Raw genomic sequence first — 25,835 nt, forward strand, 5'->3', positions numbered from 1 at the left:
GGTGTTTTAATAATTTTAAAAATTATTTATAGCTCTATAGAAGACAATGCATTGGTAAACAAAAATCACAACAATGTAATGTGGGGATCATAACTTATGTGAAAAAGAATTGTATGACAACAATAGCAAAAAAAAGGTCAGAAAGTGGAAGTATACCATTCTAAGATTTTATAGTGTATGTGAAGTGGGATAATATAACCTGAACACAGGCTGTGATAAGTTAAAGACGTATACTATTAACCCCAAAGCAACCTCTAAAGTTACAAATTGAAGAGCGATATCTAATAAACCAACAAAGAAGGTGAAATAGAATCATGAAAATACTCAATTAATCAAAAGGAAGGCAGAAAAAAGGAACAAAGAATGGATAAGACAAATAGACAACAAATGGCAAAATGACTGATTTAAACCATATTAATAATCACATTAAATGTAAGTGTTCTAAACACCTCCAATTAAAAGGCAGGGATTAGGGGCTGGCCCCGTGGGCTTGTGGTTAAGTTTGGTGTGCTCCACTTTGGTGGTCCAAGTTCGTGAGTTCAGATCCCAGGTATGGACCTACACCACTCATCAGCCATGCTGTGGTGGTGAGCCACATATAGAATACAGGAAGACTGGCACAGATATTAGCTCAGGGCTAATCTTCCTCACGCAAAAAAAGAGCAAGATTGGCAACAGATGTTAACTCAGGGCTAATCTTCCTCAGCAAAAAGAAAAAAAAAAAAAGGCAGGGATTGTCAGATTGGATAAAAAGGCAAGACCCAACTGTATGCTGACTACAAGAAACCCACTAAATATAAAGACACAAATAGGTTAAAAAGAAAAGGAAAAAGGCATATCATGCTAACATTAATAATTAAAATAATTTAAAAAATCCTAAAGTGGCTATATTAGTATCAAAGTAGACATGAGAATAAAGAATATCACCAAGGATAAAGAAGGTAATTTCTTAATGATAAAGGAGTCAGTTAATTAAGAGGATGTAAAAATCTTAAGTATTTGTACACTTAGTAACAGAACTTCAGAAAACATGAAGCAAAAACTGATTAAACTGCAAGGAGAAACAGACAAGTCCACAATTACGGTTGGAGATTTTAACACCTCTCGCTCCATAACTGATAGAACATGTAGGCAGAAATTCAGTAAGAATAGAGAAAGTTTCAACAACACTAGCACCCAACATGATCTCATTGATATAAATTGAATACTACACCTCACACCCCAGAATATGCATTGTTTTCAAGTTTCCAAAAACATTTACCAAAATAAACCATATTCTGGGGCATAAAAGAGATATCAGTAAACTATTTAAAAGTATTCATATCATACAAACTACATTCTCCAACCACTATGGAATTAACTGAAAAATTTCCACAGCAAGAACTATGGAAAATCCCCATAGATTTGGAAACTAAATAACATATTTCTAAATAATACATGGGTCAAAGAAGAAACCAAAGGGAAATTAGAAAGTATTTTAAACTGAAATGAAAATGAAAACACAATAAACCAAAATTTACAGGATGCCACTAAAAAGCTCTTAATTTAAAATAATCTTCTCAGAGCAGGCCCAGTGGTATAATGATTAAGTGCGTGTGCTCCGCTTCAGCGGCACAGAGTTTGCGGGTTCAGATGTTGGTGTGCACCTAGACACGGCTCATCAAGCCATGCTGTGGCATGCATCACACATATAAAACAGAGGAAGATGGGCACAGATGCTAGCTCAGGGCCAATCTTCCTCAAGCAAAAAGAAGATTGGCAACAGATGTTAGCTCAGGGCCAATCTTTCTCACCAAAAATAAAAAACAAACCAAGAGAAACAAAAAAACCCTTCTACTAGTAAGGAATTCATACATATGTATTCTAAAAAATTAGATAATTTGGATGAGCAAAATTTTAAAAATTGTCCTCTACAACCAAGAGACCATGGTCAATACCTTAGAGAAGTTGTTGTCAGAGCTGAGCTTGCATCACAATCACCCTAAAGCTTTGTTAAAACACACACCACAGGATCCTGCTCCCAGAGTCACTCATCTGGGGTGGGGACCTGAGAATTCACATTCCTAGCCAGTGCCCAAGTGATACTGATGCTGCTTGCTGGCCCGGGGACCATGGATTAGGACCCAGTGCCTTTGTGTTTACCCTTCCAGATCTTCTTCTATGAGTGATGTGTGTAGGTAGAAACACACATACATACTTTTTTAAACTTATCAAATACTCAGACTATATTCAAATTCCTCCGTGTGAATAAAGATGTCTCTACTGTAGTCTGTCGAAACTCATATCCAATCCAGGACCACGCTTCATATCTGATTATGTCCGTTAAGTCTCTCTTAATCTAGCTTGGTCCCCTGCCCTTTTTCTTTTCTCTTTTTTTTTTTAACCAACGTTGACCTGCTGAAGGAATATGTGAATAAAATTTGAACTTAAAATTTTAGGATATATATTTTAATTTATTTACAAGGAAAGCTTTAAATAAAAAAGAGATTAAAGACATGTCTGTAAACCAAAGGACAAAATGCAAGGTAGTCCCGCCTGTCCTAGGCGTTAGTGTATTACATTCATTGAGCAGTAGCTTATATCCCAGATACATGCAAAGGGAAGTTTTGGAATAGAACCAAGACTTAATGTTATAATGCATCCCTTGGGGTTTCAGGGGGCCTTTTCCTGGAGGGAAACTACTTTTGGAGAAGGGCTCAGCAACAGACCTCAGGCAAGGTACTTGTAACACATCATCAACTCAGTTTTAACCAAAGTCATTTGGTTAATTTGCATTAGCTTTGAAAAATTCAACTCAAAGGATTTCACTTGGGTATTCTGTTATTTAATTGGATTTTTCTCCTTTAATCTACAGTTTGCTGCTTCTGTTTTTAAATTTTCTTCTTCCTCCTTTTAAAACTGTTTAATTTGAAAATGACATGGGGATGCTTAAAACTACTGAAAACAAAGGTATATCTTAGTGAATTATTAAACGGCAACACCCTTGTATCCATCACCTAAGTCAAGAAATACAACTCCGCCAGCCACCTCATCCTAAAACCAACCCCCCCCAAAAGTAACCACTATCTAGATTTTTACAATAACTGTTACATTGCTTAATGTTTATTTCACCCAATGGTGCATCTTACACACTAGAGTTTAGTCTTCCCTATTTTGAGAAATTTTACATGCTTCAAGAATCTTTTAATTTATAGCCTCTTCCTCCATGCCCCTCTTTTTTCCTTATAGTTTGTTGATCTGTAGAATTTTCCAGAGTCTGGATTTTGTGGATTGCATTCATTGGTCCCTTTGCTGAGGCCATACATGGTGTCTCAGGAGAAACACACCTGTTTCTTTAAAAAAATGTATCATTATGACTGTGATACCTTTCTGCCACTCATTTCTACGTGAAAACTGTCTCCTAACCTTCTTAGAAGAAGCTGTGGTCCACAGTAGCTTTCCTAGCCTCCCAGAGCTTCCTCTTCCCCTGTTTTGGGGCAGTGTTGAAAGCTATGGTGGCTTGTGTACTGAGACTTGCTCGCTCCATTTCTCTCCACTTCTCTATCACTCCTCCTGTTGTCCTTACCCAGCTCACTTTTGGGCCCATTCTCCAGTTTCTAAGTGGTAGCCTGCCCTCGAAAGTCAGTTGCTCTCACTTGAGTTGGACTCTTCCAGCCCTTCAGACCTTAGTTGCAGGTGTTCTTCTCAAACTGCCCCCTTGTGACTTCCAGCATCCACCTGGGGCTTCGCTCCCGTCCATCAGATGCCCTGCTACTTGCCTCCATTTCTTCCTGGACAGACCCTGATAGCGCACAGCTCTTGTATTCGGCTGGGTTTGTCTCCAACTGCTTGTACTTTGGGATCTAGGGCTTTCACTCTGAAATCTAGTTTTGCCATAAATGTTGTCCATACTTTTTTGGTTTTGCTGAGTAGCTGTTTTTATGTGAGTTCTTGGGTTTGGGAAGATCTAAAAACTATGCTTCCACTTCAATTTTCTCAAGACTGTACCCACTTTTGAAACAAACTTCCACGTATTTTTTTTTACCAAATTGTTTTAAATGTAGGCTTCATTATTATTCAGATATGGTGGGGCCAACAAGTAAGGAGATGACTGCCATGGAAAAGACAGTTTGTTATTCACATTTCCCAAGAGGAGGGGACATGCCACACCATTCAGGGCCACACAGGGAAGCACCAGGTTGGTCAGGAGGCAGAAAGGGTGAGGAGAAAGCACGGGCAGGAGACTTTACTGCACTTTCCAACAGGAAAGGCAAGACAGGGCAAGCAGGGTTAGGATTGGCTAGTTTGAGACATTTCAGAGGGCTCTGGGTATAGAGGCTGTCTCTAGTTGCCTGGTACCTGGCCCTGGGATAATGAAGGCAGGGGAATGTTGCCTCCTGGAGTAAGAGGCAGATAGAAGAGGCGGTTCAGAGTCTGGGCTCTGGATTGGTTAGTTTGCATTTGAAAGGCATGCTTGCAGGGGAGCCGTTTGCTATCTCTAAGAACTGGCTAGCCCTGAGAAAGGCAGGCTCTCCCTGGTCAGCGGGGCCCCAGATGCCAGAGCATCAATACAGAAAATAAGAAAATATGAAAGGAAAAGATCAGTGGTTGCCATGGGCTCAGAGGAGAGGGAGGGACAGGAGGTGGAGCCCGGGGAATTTTGAGGGCAGTGAAATTATTCTTTACGATACTGTAGTGGTATATACATGTCACTATACATTTATCAAAACCCAAGGAATGTACAAAGCAAAGCATGAACCCTAATGTAAACTCTGGGCTGTAATAATAATGTATTAACATTGGCTCATCAACTGTAACACACGCACCACACTAACGCAAGATGTCTGCAATAGGGGACACTGTGTGTGTTGGGGGCCCATATATGGCACCTCGCTACTTTCTGCTCAATTTTTCTGTAAACCTAAAAGTCTTCTAAAAAATAAACTCTATTAAGCAAAAAACAAAATGAAAACAAACAAAAAACCTCCTTCCTTCCAGCCTACGAAAGGGAACATCCCCCACAGCTCTGTTTTCCAGTGACCTGTCCCTTCTCCCAGACTCTGCTCCAGGAAAGCTTTGCCTCCTCTGGGACCTGCCCTGTCGACACAGTCGCTGTTGCCTCAAACCATAGAGCTGCTCTGCGTGGCGACCAAGCTGCTGCATAGCCTCAACTCTGCTGGCTTCCCAAACTTTCATCTGTCCTCGGTTCTGCAAACCTCTTCATCCTTTATACCTGGAATGTTCCACGAAGAGCCCCTCCTCACCTCAGATGTCCTCAGTTAGACTCCCAGGAGGAAGCAAGGTCAGGGGACTATGACCAAGCACAGAGGAAGGAGGTCTGTTTGGCTCCAGGGGTCCAGCGGGGCTGGGAAACCACTAGCAAAGGACACCCGCCATCCCAAGTAGCTGTGGTTTCTGTGATCCCAAGCCCCTAGAAAGCACGCCTGCTGCCATGGACTGAGCCGTATCACCCAGGTCATCTATCGAAGCCCCAACCCCTGATGCGACTGTATCTGGAGATGTGTCTCTAAAAGGTAATTCAGGTTTAATGAGGTCAAAAGGGTGGGGCCCTCATCCAATAGGACTGTGGCCTTATAAGAAGAGGAAGAGATCTCTCTCTCTCTCTCTCTCTTTGCCAGGTGAGGACACAGCAAGAAGGTGACCATCTGCAAGCCAGAGAGAGGGTACCCCCTGGAACCTGACCATGCTGGCGCCCTGATCTCAGACTTCCAGCCTCCAGAAGTCTGAGAAATAAATGTCTGTTGTTCAAGCCACCCAGCCCACGGTATTTTGTTATGGCAGCCTGAGCTGAGACACCTTCCTCCGGCAAAACCTTGCCCCAGGCATGGAGAAGAATAACAAATGAACAAAAAGATGCCCATCATGTTCCTGAGATTTATCAACGTTTATTTATTAGAAATTAGGATTGTTTTATCAGGTCACCAAGCAACACAGCTTTAATAGAATATTGGTGGGCCAGCCTCACTGGTTTCTGAGCTAGAATGCAAGCATACAATACAACAGATATCTGAGTGCCTACTACATGCTAGGAATCCTGCTGGGCTCATGACTGTAACGTATCTCAATCAGTCCTCATGACAACCTTGTAAAATTGTCATTGATTAGTCACATTTTTCAGATAAAGTGCAAAATCAAAGTTCAGAATCTACCTAGCTGCTAAATGGCAAAGCAAAGGTTTAAACCGAGATTGACAGGCCAGAGGACAGAGCCATCCTCACACTCCTCAACAGGCCAGTGAGAGCAATCTGCTTACACCCGTCTCTGCCACTGAGGTCCGCGTGGCTCTGAGTGGGGGACGCGTGAGGAGAGGCAGTCGCGAGGATCAGAGGGTGCCCACGTGGGCTGAGACAGGACTGCGTGTGAATCCTTGTTACGACTCTGGTCACACAGCTCATTGTTCAGTACTGGGCAGGTCACCTCTCTGTATTTGCTCACTCTAAAACATGGATGCTAAAATACCTACCTCAGATAAATATTATAAACAGAAATTGGCAAATGAAGGCCCGTGAGCCAAGTCCAGCCCACCACCAGCTTCAGTACAGCCTGAGAGCAAAGACTGGCTTTTACATTCTTAAGTGGTTGAAAAGAAAAATCAAAAGAAGTACTATATTTCATGACGTGAAAACTCTACAAAATTCAAATATCCGTGCCCATAACTAAAGTTTTATTGGAACACAACCACGCTCATTTGTTTACAGACTGTCTATGGCTGCTTTTGCACTGGGCCAGCAGAGTTGGGGAGTTGCCATGAAGATGGTATGGCCTGCAAAGCCTAACACATTTACTACCAGGCTCTTTGGCCGAGCCCTAAGGTGGAGAACCAATGAGATGCACTTAGGTTTATAGGCTGAGGTCGAGGGACACACTAGAAGCTCAAGGATGGTTCGCTGAGTTCACCCCAATAACAACCTAATGTCTTCCTGGCCTTTTACCAGCCATCAGACTCTAGGTACCATTCAGCTGGCATATTAAGCACAGTCTTGATTCCTAGGATCAGTAGCGTTTCTGCCCCAGAAAGCCCAATCAATAAAAAAAAAAAGCTGATTAAAAGACTTCTCTGCTCCTGCAAGGCAGTCTCATGGGGATGGCTGCCTGGACTCAAGGACAACAGCAGGCCAAACTCGCATGTGAACACAGCAATCAACTCTATTAACTGACAAGCCACAGGACAAGTCTAACTAAGGATAGAGTATATTGATTACTTACTAATTATCACTAGTTTATTTCCAATCTTGAGAAGCACATCTTGGACCATGGAAAGCACTCCTTCTCTCTTAAGCTTTTTGAAACCCTTACTATGACTACTGCTCTGATGTGGGCTATTACATGACAGACACGATGGCAGGAGAGGCAGAGAGCTGGGCTGGAATGCGCGTTGCCTGAACTTACCACCTAGGGACAAAGGTCCACAAGTTGCTTGCCAGGGACTTTGGGGGACAACTAGTTCCCACTGTCACACACAGATAAATGGGCAAAAGCAGCGGTGACAGCCCACGTTGGGGCATTTTGAGAACAGCCATATTTCCTCTCCATTTGGCAGATATGTGAGCAGCCTCCCAAATGAAACCTGGCAAAGGTAACAATCACAACAGGAGTATTACAAAAAACGACCATGACACGTCCACGTTCACTGCAGCATTATTCACAACCACCAAGAGGTGGACGCAACGTCAATGGCCATCAACAGATGAATGGATAAACAAAATGCAGCATATCCGTAAAATGGAATATTATTCAGACTCAAAAAGGAAGGAAAGTCTGCTGCATGCTGCAACGTGGATGAGCCTTGAGAACATTATGCTCAGCGAAATAAGCCACTCACAAAAAGACAAATACTGCATGATTCTACTTATATGACGTATCTAGAGTAGCCAAATTCCTAGCGACAGAAAGCAGAATGACAGTTGCCAAGGGCTGGAAGGAGGAGAAAAAAGGAGCTGTTATTTAATGGGTATAGAGTTTCAGTTTTGCAAGATGAAAAAGTTCTCGAGATGTGTTGCACAACAATGTGAACACAGTTAACACTGCTGGACCGTACACTTAAAAATGGGTAAGTTCGAACATTTTATGTTATCTGTTTTTGACTGCACCCACACACACAAAATGATGATGACAATGATAATAGTTTCCATAACTAAGACCTTCTTGAATACGTCCCAGCATGGGGTTTCATGCTGATGGCTATTATCACATTTGATCCTTTCAAAAACCCCACGAGGTAGGCACTCTTAACCCCATTCTGTGCATGAGCAAAGTGAGGTTCAGCAGGGCCAGCCACCTGCCCCAGCCACGCTGCCGCTAGGTGGCGAAGCAGTGATTTGAGGGCGGGCAGTCTGAGCACAGAGTGGCTCTCACCTGCCTACCACGGACGGCCGGGCTAGAAAGCCAGCATCTCCACAGAGTCCAGAGAGGAGACAAAACCACACGATTTTCCAGCAACTTTACTGAGAGCAGAAGTGACAACCCAGCTAGAGCTTACTGTTTTCACAAGTGAGCGGCTCTTCCTCAGCTCATCCAGTCAAGACTTGTCCTTGGTACTTCCACCACAGAGTCCCTCAGACAGCCTCCGCGCACTTTTTGGTGATTATTTCTGTTCCTGTGTGCTTTCATTTCATTGCATTTTGGGGGTAAACATTACTGAAGTTTTATACACACACACACATATAAAGTGCACGTTATAAGTGTACAGCTCACTGAAGTTTTACAAACTGATTGCGTGCATGGAACCAGCAGCCACAGCGAGAGAAAGAAGACGGCCAGGAGCCCAGAAGGCCCTCCTGCAGCATCTCCAGTCACAGACCCCACCCACAGCACAGAGCCACTTTGTCAAAACAATTTATTTTTAAAGTTTATGAAATCAACTCTCAGGTCTGGATTTCGTAATTGACAGAGAGCAAAATAATAGAAACACGGTCACAACGGAATGGTGACTGAGAGCATGGGCCTATCCTTAGACAGATCTGAACGTGACTCCCAGCTCTATCATTTCCTAGCTGTGTGCCTTTGTGAAAATGAATTAGCCTCTTTAAGCCTCAGCTGCCTCATCAGAAAAAGGGTATATAACAGGCCTTTCTGGAATGAATGAAATACTGTAAGTAAACCTAATATGATACCTTGCACAGAGTTATTACTCTCTAGAACAGGTGTTGGCAAACTACGGCTTTCTGTATTATAAATAAAGTTTTATTGGAAGAAAGCCACATCCATTCATTTACATATTGTCTATGGCTGCTTTTGCACTACAAGCGCATATCTGAATAGTTGCAGCAGAGACCATATGGCCCGCAAAGCCTACATGTATTATTTACTATCTGGCCCTTTCCAAAGAAAATTCGCTGACCCTGCTCTAGAATGTGTGCCAGGTTTCTGTCGTGTCTACAGGGACTACAACGGTCTGGCATGTGGTCAGCATTCACGCAGTGGCTTTTATTTGTATTATGTGTGACAAATAAACATCTATCTCTTTAAGTCATCATTAGTGGGTTTTCTGTAATTTGCAGTTGAACATATTCCTAAACCATATGATAAGGAAACAGGGAAATCATAAAAATTAAGCCTGATTAAACTTGAAAGAGTCAGCCCTGGAGGCACCCAGGAAGATCAATAGGTCTGGAAATCCTAGCAAAAGAGAAGCAGCCACAGTTAACAGAAAAGGCACTGAACTTGGGGTCAGAAGGGCATGATTAGGATCCTAGCTATACTATTAGCTAGCTGGTTGACCCAGATATGGAACGATTCTCAGAGGCTTAGTACCCTCACCACTAATTTATGGTTTAGAAAGTTGCCTCCAGCTGGAGTGGAACAGGGCAAGACTGGAGTCAGGAAAGCCCTTAGGACCTGGCAGCATTTCAGGCAGGGTTGTTAGAAATAATGAGACAGCATTATCTTCAAGTGTTCTGAGAATCATTATTTTAACATAAAATAAGTTTAGGAAACAATGTTCCATAGAACTTGCTACATCGTGTTGTAATTATTTGTTTCTTTGTCTCTTTTACTAAGTGTGCCCTTCTAATGAACAGAAACCATAGCTGCTTCTGCTGTCCCTTTACAGCACGCGTCTCCTAGAGTATGAGGTGTGATGACCGACATGGTTTAGACACAAAATAATTGTTAGATCAATCAATGAATGTGGAATTAGATTTGGCCCACCTGTGGTCATCTGCCACATCAGAAAAAGGACTGGGAGTTAAGGAAGGTTAGATTTAATGTAAGCACTAGAAAATGACAGAATATTCGGAGGCAGGAGTAAGTTGAGAAAACACAATTTGCACCCATTTTTAGGTGCGTGACACACTCGCTCCTTCAGCACCTACCTGCACTCCCGCTGCCCACTCTTCCCTGCGATGCTCTCTTCTCTTGCTCTGGGACCTTTCCCTTTCCTGGTTTTCCTCCTTCCCACCTGCACGTCCTTTGAGGGTTCTTCCTTCCCTGGGCAGCCCCTTTCAATGCTGGTGTTCCACTCCTGCCTCCTGTGTTTCACTCTCTATACTCTCCTCTACTTTCAGTTAATATCTAAAAGAATCATATGATCCTTGAGTCTGAATTTCAGATCAGATCTCTTTCCTGCGCTCTGGGAGATCCACCTACTGGGAGTGCCCACTGGACATCTCCACTGGAACGTCCACCAACGCCTCCGACTCCTCAGGTCTGAGACGGAACTCACTGTTTTACCTCTTCATGGACATGGTCTCTCCGAGCCTTTCCACTTCCAGTGATTGGCGTCTCTGTGCCCCCAGATGGCAAAGCCAGAAAACCCAGCTGCTCTGAGCCCGCTTTCCCTTATAAGTCCATCCATTCAATCATATCCCAACTGCCCCACGCCCACCAAATCTCTTGAATTCATCCACCTTCCTCCAGACCCCACCTCCATTCTCCCTTAGTTCCATCCAGCACCACCTCCTGCCTGAAATACTGCCTGACAGCTTCCTGACTCCAGTCTTGCCCTATTCCAAACCGGCTACCATTCTCTTTCTAAACCATAAACCAGATCATATCACATTCCCTTTACAACGCATTCACAGCTTCCCAAACACATTAGCTTGGTACAGAATTGTGCTGTCCAATACAACAGCTAATAGCTACATGTGACTCCTGAGTACTTGGAAGATGGCTCGTCTGAACTGGGAGGGGCTGTAAGTGTCAGATATACACCAGATTCAAAGACAGCGTGAAAAAATGAAAATGTCTTATTCATAGTTTTTGATATTGATTACATGTTGAAATGAAAATGTTTTTGGATATATTAGATTAAATAAAACATATTTTAAAATTATTTTAACTTTTTTTGAGCATAGTTGGTGGAAAACTTGAAATTACCTATGTGGCTTACATTATATTTCTACAGGATGGCAATGGTATAGAAAGCTTTTCCAGATCCGGTTTCTGCTTACCTTTCAGCCTCCTCATCTCTCACCTCCTTCACCAGAGCCTGCCTCCCTCTCCCTTCTCAACTCCAGCCTGATTTGCAGGTGCCTGAATAGTCCATTTGCTTTCTGCTGTTTGTACATGGGGTGCCCCTCTCCCAGGAATATTTTTTCCATAGTTCAACTACTATTGGCTTCATGAGACTCAGTTTCTCAATATCTGGGAAGGATTTCCTGAACACAAATGTTCTCTGCTGCCCCCACTGCCCAACACCCCCTGGCTGCAGTGGAGCACCTGTCACATGCCCTGTACTGACCGCTGACTAAGCCTGGCATCCCACTTAAATTCTACATTCTCTGCAGTTACTATTACTGGATCTCCACTACAGTGGCTAGCGCAAGGTCCAGGACCTCAGCATGCACTGAATGGAAGAATAAACAGAAATACAGTCAACAAACTCACAGCTTAAAAGGGTGTCTAATGAAAGACATACTCGGATACAGTCTTAAGAAGGTAACATCAGCCAAAAGAGATAAAAGAGAACAGTAAGCTATTGGCTTCAAATGAGTGAAACTTTTTTTCAACAACAAGGTGACATATTTTGTAAACGTTAAAATGATCAAACACATGGATGAGGCAATTCCATGCCTTTGGATCTGAACTGCCAAAACGCTTGGCCATGAGCAAAGACGAATGTCCTGGTACATTCACTGTAGCATCATTTGTAACAGCAAACGACTGGGGACAACCTAAGTACCCCAGGGTTTACAGTAGAGGTTGTAAATTACGGCATACCCATTCAGTGGAATGGCATGAAACTGTAACAAAGAAGGAAGTGGATTCCATGTGCGGAAAAGGGAAGATCTCCATGATACACTAATGGAAGTGGAGGGGGTGGTAGAGGACATTGCATACGGTTTCCTCACATTCATGTATTTCAAAAATACATGTTTGCATATACACATACACAGACTTTTATCAGAAGGACACACAAGAAACTGGAAATGGTGGTTCCTAGAGAGAGAGGTGGAAGGGTGAGAGGGGGAGACAGTCTTCACTGTGTACTCTCTTTGAATTTGCTAATCATATGCACACATCACTTTCAAAAGAAGATTAACAAGGGCTTTCTGAGTGTTTTTCTTCTATGTATTTCTGTATGGCCAAGGAAAGGTACCAATTACTCTCCTCTCCCAAGCTGAACCCACAGTAAAATAGCAACATTAATGTGACATCACCTACCGTGATCTTTTTGTGGTCGGGAAACTCGAGGCCAAAATAGTCACCTTCCACAAGGTTGAGGTGGTTGCAAACGGCATCCAGCAACACTTTCCCCGGGGCTCTTTGCTGAAAACAGAAACAACAGGCGTTATGCCCCGTGAGGAAGGCAGCGATGAAAACAAACCGTGATGAAGACAAACCTTAGCCCCCACCGCAGGAAGCCTCTTCACTTCCACCCACCAAGGAAGCTTGCCACCACCCATCTCCATGATACCCTGACCACCCCGTGAGTACTGTACACACCGCTCGGCCCGTCTCACGCTGTTCTCACCCTTAGATGCTAATCTCTGACTTCTTCTCATCTCAATCCTAGGCACCATCCCCTTTTTTTTAAATAATAGACTTCATTTTTTAGTTAGAGGTTTACGGAAAATTGAGCAGAAAGTACAGAGGGTTCCCAAACACCTCTCCCCATCACACACACAGTGTCCCTATTATTAACATCTTGCATCAGTGTGTACATTTGTTATAATTGTTGAGCCCACATCGATACATTATCATCACCCAAAGCCCATAGTTTACATTAGAGCTCACTCTAATGTATAGTTCTATGGGTCCTGACAAATGCATAGTATCATGCATCCATCATTACAGGATCACACAGGACAGTTTCACCATCCTAAAAACCCACTGCGCTCCACGAACTCAGCCCTCATCCCCCTCCTCCTGAACCCCTGGCAACCAGTGATCTTTGTCTCCACAGTTTTGCCTTTTCCAGAATGTCATACAGTTGGAATCACACAGTATTCAGCCTTTTCAGATTGCCTTCTTTCACTTAGCAATATGCATTTAGGTCTCTCCATGTCTTTTCATGGCTTCTTAGTTTTCTTTTCATTGCTAAATAATATTCCGCTCTCTGGATGGACCACAGCTTGTTTACCCATCCACCTACTGAAGCACATCTTGGTTTCCCGTCTTGGTCATTATGAATAAAGCTGCTGTAAGTATTTGTGTGCAGGTTTTGTGGAGACCTAAGTTTTCAACTCATGATGCCGTGCCCTTTTTGTGGCGCTTGAAACCCTGTCCCTGTTCCTTTCTCCTCCTCCACAAGCAAGCCAGAATTTATGCCTTTCTTCTCTAGCTCTCAGGGGCTTTGTGCAGATCCCATCTAGACCACACATACGTTGACAGGAAAGGTCATCTTTTATTAATCCCTGTATCCACAACGCCCTAAGACCAACCAATTTTGTTGAAATGCGTAAACGTTACTCATTCTACTGTAATATATACCATTAAGAATATGACTCTGTCTCTCCAATTAAATTCTTGGCTACTTATTCACCTTTATATTCTTATTCCCCTGCAAAGCCCCTGGTGCTCAATCAACGTCTGCTGAAATCAATATTCACATGCATTTTCTCTACACTGAATCTACAGGGAGAGGGAATATGATACATAAGAACACGACTGCTACCCGAAACACTCAGAATCATATGCCTTGGTTTCTCTTCACTATCTGGGGGATTCCTAATGACCCACTAGTAACATGGATCCAACTCCACTGCAGAGATCAAACACTAGAAGAAAAATGTCTACATTAACTACAGTTACTGCTTTTATACTTTCTCCTCCCCTCTGAGAAGAGCAGAGCATTTTAGGAACCAATTAGTAGCCCAGGAGACTGACAGTAGAAGCCAGAGCCTGACGAGCACAATGATGGGCATGTCCATTAGCCTGCCCCAGCATGACCTGAGGAGATGGCAAAGATGCTTCAGTGTCCAGCGATAAAGCATCTTTTTTTTTTATGGATGCCACTTTATGCGCCCATATTGCTCATCACTGAAAGCCACAAGATATTCACAGCTATCTAAAAGCGTGCAATATTCCCCATGGATAATTCCAAACTCACCAGGCTCTAGACTTTGAATGCCTGGTCCAAGGGTCACTGGTAGAATCACTTCACTTGCACTGATGGCAGGAGTAACACATGACGCATGCGAACCACATTTTTTTTTTTTTTGGAAGAGTAGCCCTGAGCTAACATCTGCCACCAATCCTCCTCTTTTTGCTGAAGAAGACTGGCCCTGAGCTAACATCTGTGCCCATCTTCCTCTGTTTTACATGTGGGACACCACGACAGCATGGCTTGATAAGCAGTGCGTAGGTCCGTGGCTGGGATCTGAACCAGTGAACCCCAGGCTGCCAAAGCAGAGTGCACAAACTTAACTGCTGTGCCACTGGCCAGTCCCTGAACCACATTCTTCTCTGTCAAACGTACTCCCCCTGCCCCCACACACGTACACCTGCATTCATCCAGTGGACTTAAGGGCCACATAGATTACTGGTCACCAATTCTATTCTCCATCTCTTTGATACAGCAATCTGCCTGATTCAGCCAGGCTGAGAGCACTAGGGAGTTCATCAGCCAGGCTAACGGGGGTCCTGGGTTCAAGTTCACCTGGGTTCTACCTCCAAAAAGCTACATGAATACCTAATGCACAGCTACCTGTTCGAGGCCCTCCCTCAGTCCAGCAAAATCCGTAGACAGGATTAAAAATATTATAGAAACAGGGGCCGGCCCCATGGCTGAGTGGTTAAGTTCGTGCACTCTGCTTTGGCGGCCCAGGGTTCGGATCCTGGGCACGGACATGGCACTGCTCATTAGGCCATGCTGAGGTGGCGTCCCACATGCCACAACTAGAAGGACTCACAGCTAAGATATACAACTATGTACTGGGGGGATTTGGGGAGAAAAAAAGCAGGGGCAAAAAAAGAAGATTGGCAACAGTTGTTAGCTCAGGTGCCAATCTTAAAAAAAAAGATTTAAAATGAGCATCTATATTTAAAAAAATATATTACAGAAATAAAATAGGGGCTATCAAGTTGTGGAATAATTTCTGTATCATACGATTTTTTTAAGGGAAAATCACATTCCAGTTTCACAATTCTTCTTTCTCAGAATCCTTGACATTTCCTATTTGTTACAAAATGAACCACCCAATTACCTGACCAGCTGGCAAGCACTCATATTTCCCAAAGAATTCCTGGAACTAAGAGAACTTGATCACTTCATCTAGATTTACCAGGGTCTGCAAAATGAGACTTTACAATTCAACGCTGGACGTCTAAACAAGTCAAAAGTCAATATACAATGGATGTCTTTATGGACATGGCGCTCAGCTCAGCACTTTAAGGAACACACAGATGAGAGGGAGCGTTACCATCTGAATCGGGTCCTTACGGAGTCAGCAGAGACTTCTGCAAATGCATGGAGCATATCTTGGCGATAATAAGAGGCTGTGTTGAGCCCTAGAACCTGCAGCATTACTTCAGCATTTCAATACCACTTACGTCCAGCAGAGACAAGCACGGGTAATGACTTCCTGCAGAATGATGGGCTGGAAATAGATGCTTGGAATCTGCTTAATAAATGATGTAAATCCGGTCTCAATTCTTAAAAGTTTCCTTAAAATCTATTATTTGTACAAATCCTTATGCAAAATAACTCTTGTAAGGTAACAAAATTTTTATACGAGGATAAGTCAATTTAGAGGTGGAATGATACTATAGCTCCTAAAACACATCTATAAACTAGATGCCCATAAAGCATTAAATGAACTCCCCTGTGAATGCTGGCTACATTCAGGGATGTACGGAGAGCCAGAATGCAGCATCGCTGGAAGGTATGTAGCAGAGTTTAAATGCAGCCGCTACATGACAAGTTCATGGGTAAGGAGCACCCAGCATTGACACCCCAACATGTACCAGGCAGCTATGGACTAAAATGCTTCTAGACATCATGACCCCAAAGTTCAGGGATGCTATTTCCGTTTCTTTTAGGAGTGAGGGTAGAACTGTCAGGGTGTACCCACACACCCAAGGCTCAGTTCAGAAGAAGCATCTCGGAGAGGGGAAGCAGAGAAAGAGTTTCATCCTCATTCTTTAAGGAAAATTACCCCTTTTTCTTGCCATAGTGGATTTACTCCGTCCGTCTGCAACATCATTTCTCTATACTTGTCTCCAACGAAGTTTTTTGAATTTCACACTAAAACTAATTCTGTGCAAAATCATATCACAGAATGCAGAATGAATAGTGGTGATGGTCGCACAACATTGTGGATGTACTTAATGCCACTGAATTGAATACTTAAAAATGGTGAAAATCATAAATTACATATTATGTATATTTACCACAATTAAAAAAATGCAGAAGAAAAAGGCCAAAAAAAAAAAAAACGTAACTGAGGATGAATTTCATATCTATAAACGACTGGAGAGGGTGATGCACAATAGAAGCCGTTTAAACTATTTTTAAGAATAAGAAAATAAGGGGGCCGGCCTGGGGGCGCAGCGGTTAAGTTCGCACATTCCACTTCTTGGCGGCCTGGGGTTTGCCAGTTCCGATCCCGGGTGCAGACATGGCACCGCTTGGCACACCATGCTGTGGTAGGCGTCCCATATATAAAGTGGAGGAAGATGGGCACAGATGTTAGCTCAGGGCCAGCCTTCCTCAGCAAAAAGAGTAGGATTGGCAGTAGTTAGCTCAGGGCTAATCTTTCTCAAAAAAAAAAAAAAAAAGAGACTAAGAATAGGGGCTGGCCTGGTGGCATCCCAGTCCAGGGTTGTTGGTTTGGATCCCGAGTGCAGACATTGCACTGCTTATCAAGCCATGTGGCAGGCGTCCCACATATAAAGTAGAGGAAGATTGGCATTGATGTTAGCTCAGGGCCAATTTTCCTTAGCGAAAAAAAAAAAAAGAGGAGGATTGGCAGCAGATGTTAGCTCAGGGCTAATCTTCCTCAAAAAGAAAAAAAAAGAATAAGAAAATAAAGAATCTATTTTCTTTATGTGAGATCTTAGGAAAATATTGAGGGGTAGGACCCAGCTCCAGTAGAGGAGCTGTGAAGGGCCTTATCACACGGGGAGAATGAGTGTGTGTGCACTAGATGTTCACTGATATTTCTCAGCACAAAGAGCTCTTTTATGTGTCTGGCAAAAAGGCATAAAATGAACACTGTTGGAAGTAACCACAAATTATGCATTTAGGGCAGGCTCTGCACTAGAAGCTGATGATGGGGTTCAAAAGCTACAAATCTACTAGCTGGTCCTTTATTGTTAAAACAAACCCATAAATAAGTCAATGAAGTCTGAATGGGGAAAGAGGTGGCAACAGCACAGTTGAAGCTGGCAGAACACAAAGAAGGGACTCTGAGAAAAATTCATCTGTAAAAGGATTTTCTCAAAAATACACACCCCCACACACACACACACAAGCACACATGCATTTATTTATATGTAAGACTGCACAAGCTGTCATTCATGAGAAAGGGAAATCAAATTACTTAGCCATCATTTGAAAACCTATATTTGTAAGTTATTTGAAAACCTATATTTGTAAGTAATGGTTTAATATGAAAGGGATGTTATGACAAATTAATTTTTTAAATTGTCCCCAAGTGTTTGTATTGAGGGTGAGGGGACAGACTCCTAAGATGCCCACAGCCTCTACGAAACTGCCAGTCTGGCCGACCCCACACACTGCCAGTCTTGATTACAATATTCTAGAAGTGTACTCCTTACAGGAAAGAAACCCAATAGTAATTATATGTCTTACTTTGGAGAACAAATCAGCAATTAATGAAACTACATAATCACATTTTTCCCAGTTTTTTTCTTCTTGACTACTTTTAATTATGCTCCAAAAGGAATCTGAATTTTAATCTACCGCACAAATAAACTGGCTCATTTCAAACTGTGTGTCCCTATGGCTTTCTCCCTTTTGAATGGGCTTTTCACGGAATTCTATAAAACTAAATCTTAGGAGGAGGTTTATATTCTTGAGGAATGTCTGGCAACTAAGGACTGAATAATAAATGGAATGAACATTCACATACAGCTTCAAGACATCAAAAATTGTGAATCAAAGTGGCTTTCGTTTATTGTGCCTGTAGAGTATGTCCCCGCCTTCAGCTTCTCTCCATTATGTGAAGGTTTATACGGGAATACGTCTTTCTCCTCTGAGAGAGGAAAGATACAATTCTTTCTGGGTTGGGGGTATAATCTCCTCCCTTGCCCCACCTCCTCGAAGGGTCTGGACAATGATTCCTCCTGCTTGAAAGGCAAGGTCCTCCCCTTCTGAGAGAATCTCACAGACAGGAATCTATAAAGAGAATGTTCGACCAGGTTTACAAAATTTGCATCTGCTGAGGTTTCAGAGAGTGGTTTCTGGAAGGGTTTTGTTTTTTTTTCTGGCTTGGGATTAACGTAACCATGACAACCAGGGCATGCTCTTATCCAGCAGAGGGGAATGGCTTCTCTCAAAGGCCTTGGCCCCCTTTTTCCTACCGTTAATACCTATTAGAATATTGTTCCAAGTTCTGTAACCCACTAGCCCTCAACCTGCCTGATCTCGGGGCGTTATAACGGGCACAGATTTCCCACCGCCCTTCAGTAGTCTGTGACCAGGTGGGTAGAAGTCTGAATTACTCTGATGGCTTGAGGAGCCGGGGTGCAGTAATCAAGCAAGGAGCCAGGTGCAGCCACCGTGCTGAGTGCCGAAGGAACAGAAATCAACACAACTGTCTCGGAGTTGGGGATGCAGACAAATAACCAGCTGAATTGGAATATATGGTGAGTGCTATGTGAGTGAGAGAGACAGAGAGCGAGCGAGCGAGCACTCTCTGGTGTCTCTTCTTATAAGAACACTAATCCTATTGGATCACGGCTTCACCCTAATGTCTTCATCTGACCTTAATTACTTCCTTACTCCACATACAGCCACATTGGGAGTTAAGGCTTCAATATATACATTTAGGGGGGACACAGTTTAGTCCACAGGATATGGAGTCATGAAAGGACTAGAGCAGTTATAATCCACCCCCTAGGATTGACGGGAGAATTAAATAAAACCATGACTGTGAAATGTTTAGCAAAGGGCCTGGCCCCAAACACAGGTTCTCTATTATTGCTGCTGCTACTGTGATGGGGAAACATCGACTTACAGAATTAATGGCAGGAGAATGGGTTGACGTTGAGGAAGAGGACCCATTTCCCAGGCCCAAAGGCATGTCTCTGCACTGTCATGGGATGGAAAGCCTGGCTACCACATTGGCGTGCTGTGTGACAATGTGCCCAAGAGCAGAGTCCACCCGGGGCCATGATCGCTCTGCCCTCCAATTCCGCTGAAGGAGATTCAGAGCAGCACTCCTCCGATTTATGTGCGCACTGATCACCTGGAGACTTGGGGAAGCTGCAGACGCTGATTTCGGAGGGCCGGAGTGAGGCCTGAGACTGTGCATTTCTAACAAGCTCCCAGGGGACGCTGCTGCTTGTGCAAAGACTATGCTTTGAGTGCAAGGTGCCAGTCAAGTCACTGAGTTGCTTCGGAATGACAGGTGCCTCCCCAACAGGCAGGGCTGACTGGCTCTTTGGTCTCTCGCTCTGATTTCCCTTTGGGGCTAATGTCAAGCTTGAGACTCAACCATAGCAAAAAATACCAAACTCACTGTTGTGGGCTGAATTGTGTCCTTCAGAAAGATAGATTGGGGGCTGGCCCAGTGGCACAGCGGTTAAGTTCGCATGCTCTGGTTCAGTGGCCCGGGGTTCACAGGTTCAGATCCCAGGCATGGACCTATACACCACTCATCAAGCCATGTTGTCCCAGGTACAAAAAAAAATAGAGGAATACTGGCACAGATGTTAGCTCAGTGACAATCTTCCCCATCAAAAAGAAAAAAAAAAGATATGTTGTAACTGCCAGTACCCAGGAATATTTGGAAACAGGGTCTTTGTAGCTGTCATCAAGTTAAGATGAGGTCATTAGGGTGGGCTCCAACCCAAATATGACTAGTGTCCTTATAAGAAGATGGTGTGAAGACAGAGACACACAGGGAGAAGGCCATGTGACGACAGAGGCAGAGCCTGGAGCGATGTGGCTGTTTGTCAAGGAAAGCCAAGGACTGAAGGCCCCCACCCAGAGTCTCTGAGGGAGTGTGGCTCTGGTGACATTTTCATTTCACACTTCCGGCCTCCAGCACTCTGAGAGGACACACTTATGTTGTTTTCAGCCACCAGCGGTCTGCGGTACTTTGTCACAGCAGCTTGAGCAGACTCATACAGCTACCTTCCGTGGTGCTGTCACTCATCTCTCAGCCACACGGGGGCAGAGACAATGAAGTCCCATCAAGCACTTGACCCTTTCAAATAAAAAGATTATAAGGAAATAACAACTCAATGAATGGATCTGAGATAACATAAAAATTCTGGCCTCCAAAATTTCTCTAACTCAATAATCAAATTATCCACTCAGCAAGTGGTAGACTAATTATGGGAAATAATTCTTCCTGCTATTAAAAGCTTTTCCTCTGTTTACTGTTTTTGCTCTAGATATGAACGGCGTTCTACAACTGAAGATTTTTTTACAAAATACTTTCTTCTTTGAGGCCTTTCTACCCCGTGAAGTCAGAACACACGGTCCTGCCACCCCAACCGTCCATCCAGGGCTTTCCCTTCCCAGCCCCTCTGCACAGAGTCAGGAGCTGCCAACGAAGCAGACGTTCAAGGTGAGTACAATTTGAGAAATTCCACAGGAACCCACCTACCTGTCCACAAATGCATATTTTTCTTAGAAATTTTAGCACAAGGCCACTCCCAGACTGGGCTGAACATAAATGATAAAAAGAATGTCAGACTTGTAGCTAAATATGGCAGACTGAATACATGCAGCATATCTCCACTATACCCAGAAATCCTCCTTTAAAAAAAAAACAGTGACAGAAGGAAAAAAGGAATAAATTCATACAAAATCGAGAAAATGAGAGAAGAGACAGCAGGTGAGAGATTTCCCCAAAATTCTAGAAGATGACAGAGGAGAAAGCTGAAATCTAATTACAGAGGAGAGGAGAGAGTCAGCAATAGGAAGCAGCCAAATTACGCAGAACTCCCCAAAAGTTCAGAGTGGGAGAGGCCAGGTATTTCCGATAATGCAGGATAGAATAAAAAACTTAGAAACACTGTAATTTGTATCCTCATATAGCTAAGAGTTTATAACTAAAAAAACTCCAGAAGGTTATAAAAAGGAATATTTGGAGAACAAGAAAGAGCTCGTAAGAAATCAAAAACAGCATGAGAGAAATAAAAATGTCACTAGACGAGTTTAAAGGGACAGTTAAGAGCTCTCCCAGAAACTAGACCCGACGACAAAAAGGTGGCAAGAAGGAGAGACTGGAAAACATTTGAGGCTCAGTTCAGGAGTTCCAACATCGGAATAATGTGACTTCTAGACAGAGGGACACACGAGGAAAGGAAATTAGGCATCGAATAAAAGGAAATTTTCCAGAACTGAAGGGTGTAACTTTCTAGATGGAGACGGGCAAGAGTATTTCACAGAATGAATGAGTACAACGCATTTCATGGCAAATTATTGGAAAATTTGGGAACACAAGGAATAAAAAGAAGATTCTAAAAGTTATGAGAGAGAAAATCAATAGCTAGTGAATCAGAATGACACCAGACTTCTTGACAGCACATCAGACGCCAGAGCAGGGTCTCCACCATTTTCCCTTAGGGAACATCAATAGCAACGTTTATGTGACCAGCCAGAGCAAATAAATACACTGGAGGCCAGATGCTACTGCCCTGGGGGCTCACCCTGTGGGTAGAGGGACCAATACACCCATATACCAGCAACTCATCTGAGCCACACGCACTGGGACACTCCAGGCTGGAGGACAGAGTTGCTGTGGTCATACTCACTGTGGGGGTGGGAGTCAAACCCAGCTTCAGAGAATCTGCTCCTAACCATTAAGCCTCACTATCTACTTTCCCACTTATCTCTTTCAAGACTTACACCCATAATTTTGATGATCCTAATTGTCCTGGAGAAAACTTACTAATAAAACCAAGGGACGAGGCCGACACTTTCCAGCAGCTATAACCGGAGGCACCAGAGCTGGTTAGTAGGACCTACAGTATGAGACAGGTAGTCAGTATAACCATAGTATGACACAGTCCCTGCAAGCTAAGGTGAGGGTCACGTCAGCCAATCATCATCTTCTGCTGCAAAGGCAGGATTCCTTACTTAACAAAGAAACCCACAGCTGAACCATGGGAGAGGGTTCCCCTGCTGTTTCTCCAGCCCTGGGGTGACTTTAGGCAGTTTAATCTAAGTATTAAGAATACAAACTCTAGAGACATCTGCCTTCTCGCAAATCCCCGATCTCTACTCCATGGCAGTGTGCCCTTAGGCATGTTACTCTTTGGGCCTCAGTTTCCTCTTCTGTAAAATGGGCCCAAGGACTAAACCACTTCATAGGGATGTGGTGAGGATTAAACGACTTGGTACACCTCCAGCTGTCAGGACAGTATCCAGTACTCAGGAAGCTCTACCGAGTATTGGCAATGATGATGATGATGACGACAGGGGACGAGGAGGAGGAAGCAGCCAATGACGCAAAAGCTGAACAGCACACCTGGTGGTAGCCTGGCAGGAAACAGCGTGATCACCGTTGCTGTGAAACGCCAACCAGAGCAAGAACAGGAACTCTAACTGCAAACCCAAAGTTGGAGAGCCGGACAAGCCTTTCATTCTGGGAGAACTGGGAGAACGCAGCTAAATGTTGAGGCCTGCCCATCTTCTCGGTCCACAAATGCCGCGATTCTTCCTCCTTGCCGCGGCTCCAAGGGTGGCCATGCTGTCTGCGAGGGCACACTGCGCTCCTTGTTCCCCTCTGCACTGAGCCCTGGCGTTCAGAACACTCATTAAACACATTTCAGATTGGATTTCAGAGTCCCCGGCTCCAGGCCAGGAAGAGAATGGGCCCTTTCAGCTCCTTCGCTGTAATGCAGCTACATTACGACGGCAGCGTCATTAGCAACCCCCCCTTCTCGCTCCACACCCCCCCCCCAAGCCCGGCTTCCTCGGTGTGCGCATGCGTGCATGCGTGCACACGTGCAGCGGGGGTGCGGGAGGGGCAGGGAAGGATTTCCATCGCCTTCTTGCAAACCTGTCAGCCGGCCAAAAGAAGAAAAATGTTCACGGAGAATTCAGCTACCCGTAGTGCTAGGTTTGTTTGCTCTTGACCTTGAGCAATTCATTGTCTTTTGATAATTTTGAATAAGAAATTCCAAAATTTACCAAAATAAAAAATCCTGCCTGACATCTTGTTACTTTAAATGTCCACTAAGCAGGTAATAAAATATCACACAAATAGTGAATAAGGCAAGTATAAACCAGATTATGGCTGCTTAAGGAAAGCATTACGCCCTTTCCAGCAAGAGAAAAATGCTTGCATTTTCCTCGTCTATTTAGTTTGGCCTTTTTCTCTTTGGGCTCAGCGGCCTACTTAAGCCTCAAAAGTGCATTCAGCTCGCTGAGCCTGAACTTTCTGAAAATACACCTGATATTATACGCTTGGCCTCCAAAATTATTATTCCAAAGGAAGACGGAAAGTAGATACTTTATTGAATTTAGCTTAACGTTTGAACAGAAAAGTGAAGACTTGGTAAAACAAAGCCAGCAAATAACATAGGTGGTTCCGGGTCTCATCTTTCTTCACGTGCAGGCAGAGTCCTTCTACCATGTTTTTGAAACACAGAGTTTCCCCAATAACCAGTCTCCAAGGTTCTTGGAGAACTTCCAAGAACATTAAATAAAAAAAATTATTTTAAATGTTTACAGACACTTTCAACAGAAAACATTTTTAATGTTTTTAAATTAGTCAGTAGGAAGAATGGGAACATTTTCTTATCCCGAAAAGGGATTTTTAAGTTATTTTTTATGCATAAGGCTTCTAAATTAAAAATATGTAAATCTAAGTGTGAAAACATAGCTTTCAGGACCTTGTAAGAATTCTCAGCCCTGGAGTCCCCAGAAAAGTCCCAAACAAATACTATTTATTTTTCCTTCTTTCTCATGTACATCTCAGGTTTAACATTAGCTGCGGAAGCGACTGGGGGTGGGAGTGGGCTCCGGCTCCAGGTTTCTGTATCTGCAAGGGGGTCAGGGGCTAACCAGAGTTAGGACTTCTCTTCCTTTAAAAAGCTGGAAAGCTCAGATTAATGTAAGCACAGAGACTCTAGACTTAGAGAAAAGAAACTTACAAAACAGGCCATAACAAAAGTACAAGAAGCATATCTAATAGAGACAGAAAGTAGATGGTACTTCCAGGGGCTGGCGGTGGGGTGCGGTGGGGAGTTCCAGTTTAATGGGTACAGAGTCCACTTAAAAATGCTTAAGGTGGTAACTTTTACACTATGTGTATTTTATGACAATAAAACAATATGGAAAAAAAATGTCCAAAAATAATAACACTGGTAAATTTGCAGGGGGTGCAGGGATAAAGAAAAAGTCAAGCACTATAAAAAGTATTTTCATTATAAAGAAATTATACATTATAATAATGAAAGATAGAGGGAAACCTAACTTTTCCATCATTTCCAGGGGATACATCTATTCCTATTAAGTATAGAATTGTGTGAGATTCCATATGGGAGCAGCACAGAGTGGGGAAGACAGGGGTTCCAGAATTGTCAGGTCACCACCTCGATGCCTGGCTTGTCACTTACCAGCTGTGCCGCCCAGGCAGGGTGATTTTCCCATCTGAACAATGGAATAACAACACCCCCTAAGGAGGCGGCTGTGAGAATTAAATGCAGTAAATACACATGAAAGGTCAAGCACCAGTGCCAGCACTTAGCAGGCACTTGATAAATCATAGTTAACAATTATGCTTCATTTTTAGTTAAAACCTTTTCCAAGTTATTTCCAACCTTTGGTAGCTATGAAAACTCCCTCTTGACTATTTCTAAGCCTCACCACACTTTCACCACTGTAAAATAAAATTTATACTTTCCCTTATATTTTAGTATCTTCTGATAAGTGGTTAGGGACTGAGACAACGGATATTAGAGGAAGTAGGGGGAAAAAACAGTCTACCATCTACAAATTTGAAAACCACTAAAATGCAAAAAAATTATATGTGTTCATTGTTGATGACGGTCCCTTCCCACGAGCAACTTGCTGGAGTAAGACAACATGTCAGCATACAGACCCCAGGCCTAGCCAAGAGAAACTTACAAATAAGCATATAACAAAAGCATATCCAAAATACTGACAATATACCAGATGGATTGAAAGAGTCTGAATTAAACACATTTTTCCTTTAATTTAAGTATCAGACAACAAGCTCGTTGGGTGTTAATAAACCACAGTGCTGACAGACAAGATCATTCTGCATGGCTTTCATACAGACTCT

At 43.3% G+C, this 25,835-nt stretch overlaps 1 protein-coding gene across 3 annotated transcripts in view; it reads right to left on the minus strand.

The window, feature by feature from the left end:
* The window catches only part of FARP1 (FERM, ARH/RhoGEF and pleckstrin domain protein 1), a 288,311-nt gene that overhangs the window by 92,213 nt on the left and 170,263 nt on the right, over positions 1–25,835 (minus strand). For all 3 annotated transcript variants that reach the window (XM_046664844.1, XM_046664842.1, XM_046664843.1), the window contains one exon: positions 12,604–12,708. In XM_046664844.1, coding sequence (XP_046520800.1) covers positions 12,604–12,708 — 105 coding nt within the window. The remainder of the gene's footprint in view (positions 1–12,603; positions 12,709–25,835) is intronic.

The sequence above is a fragment of the Equus quagga genome, chromosome 6, assembly GCF_021613505.1.
Source record: "Equus quagga isolate Etosha38 chromosome 6, UCLA_HA_Equagga_1.0, whole genome shotgun sequence".
NCBI classification, from domain to species: Eukaryota; Metazoa; Chordata; class Mammalia; order Perissodactyla; family Equidae; genus Equus; species Equus quagga.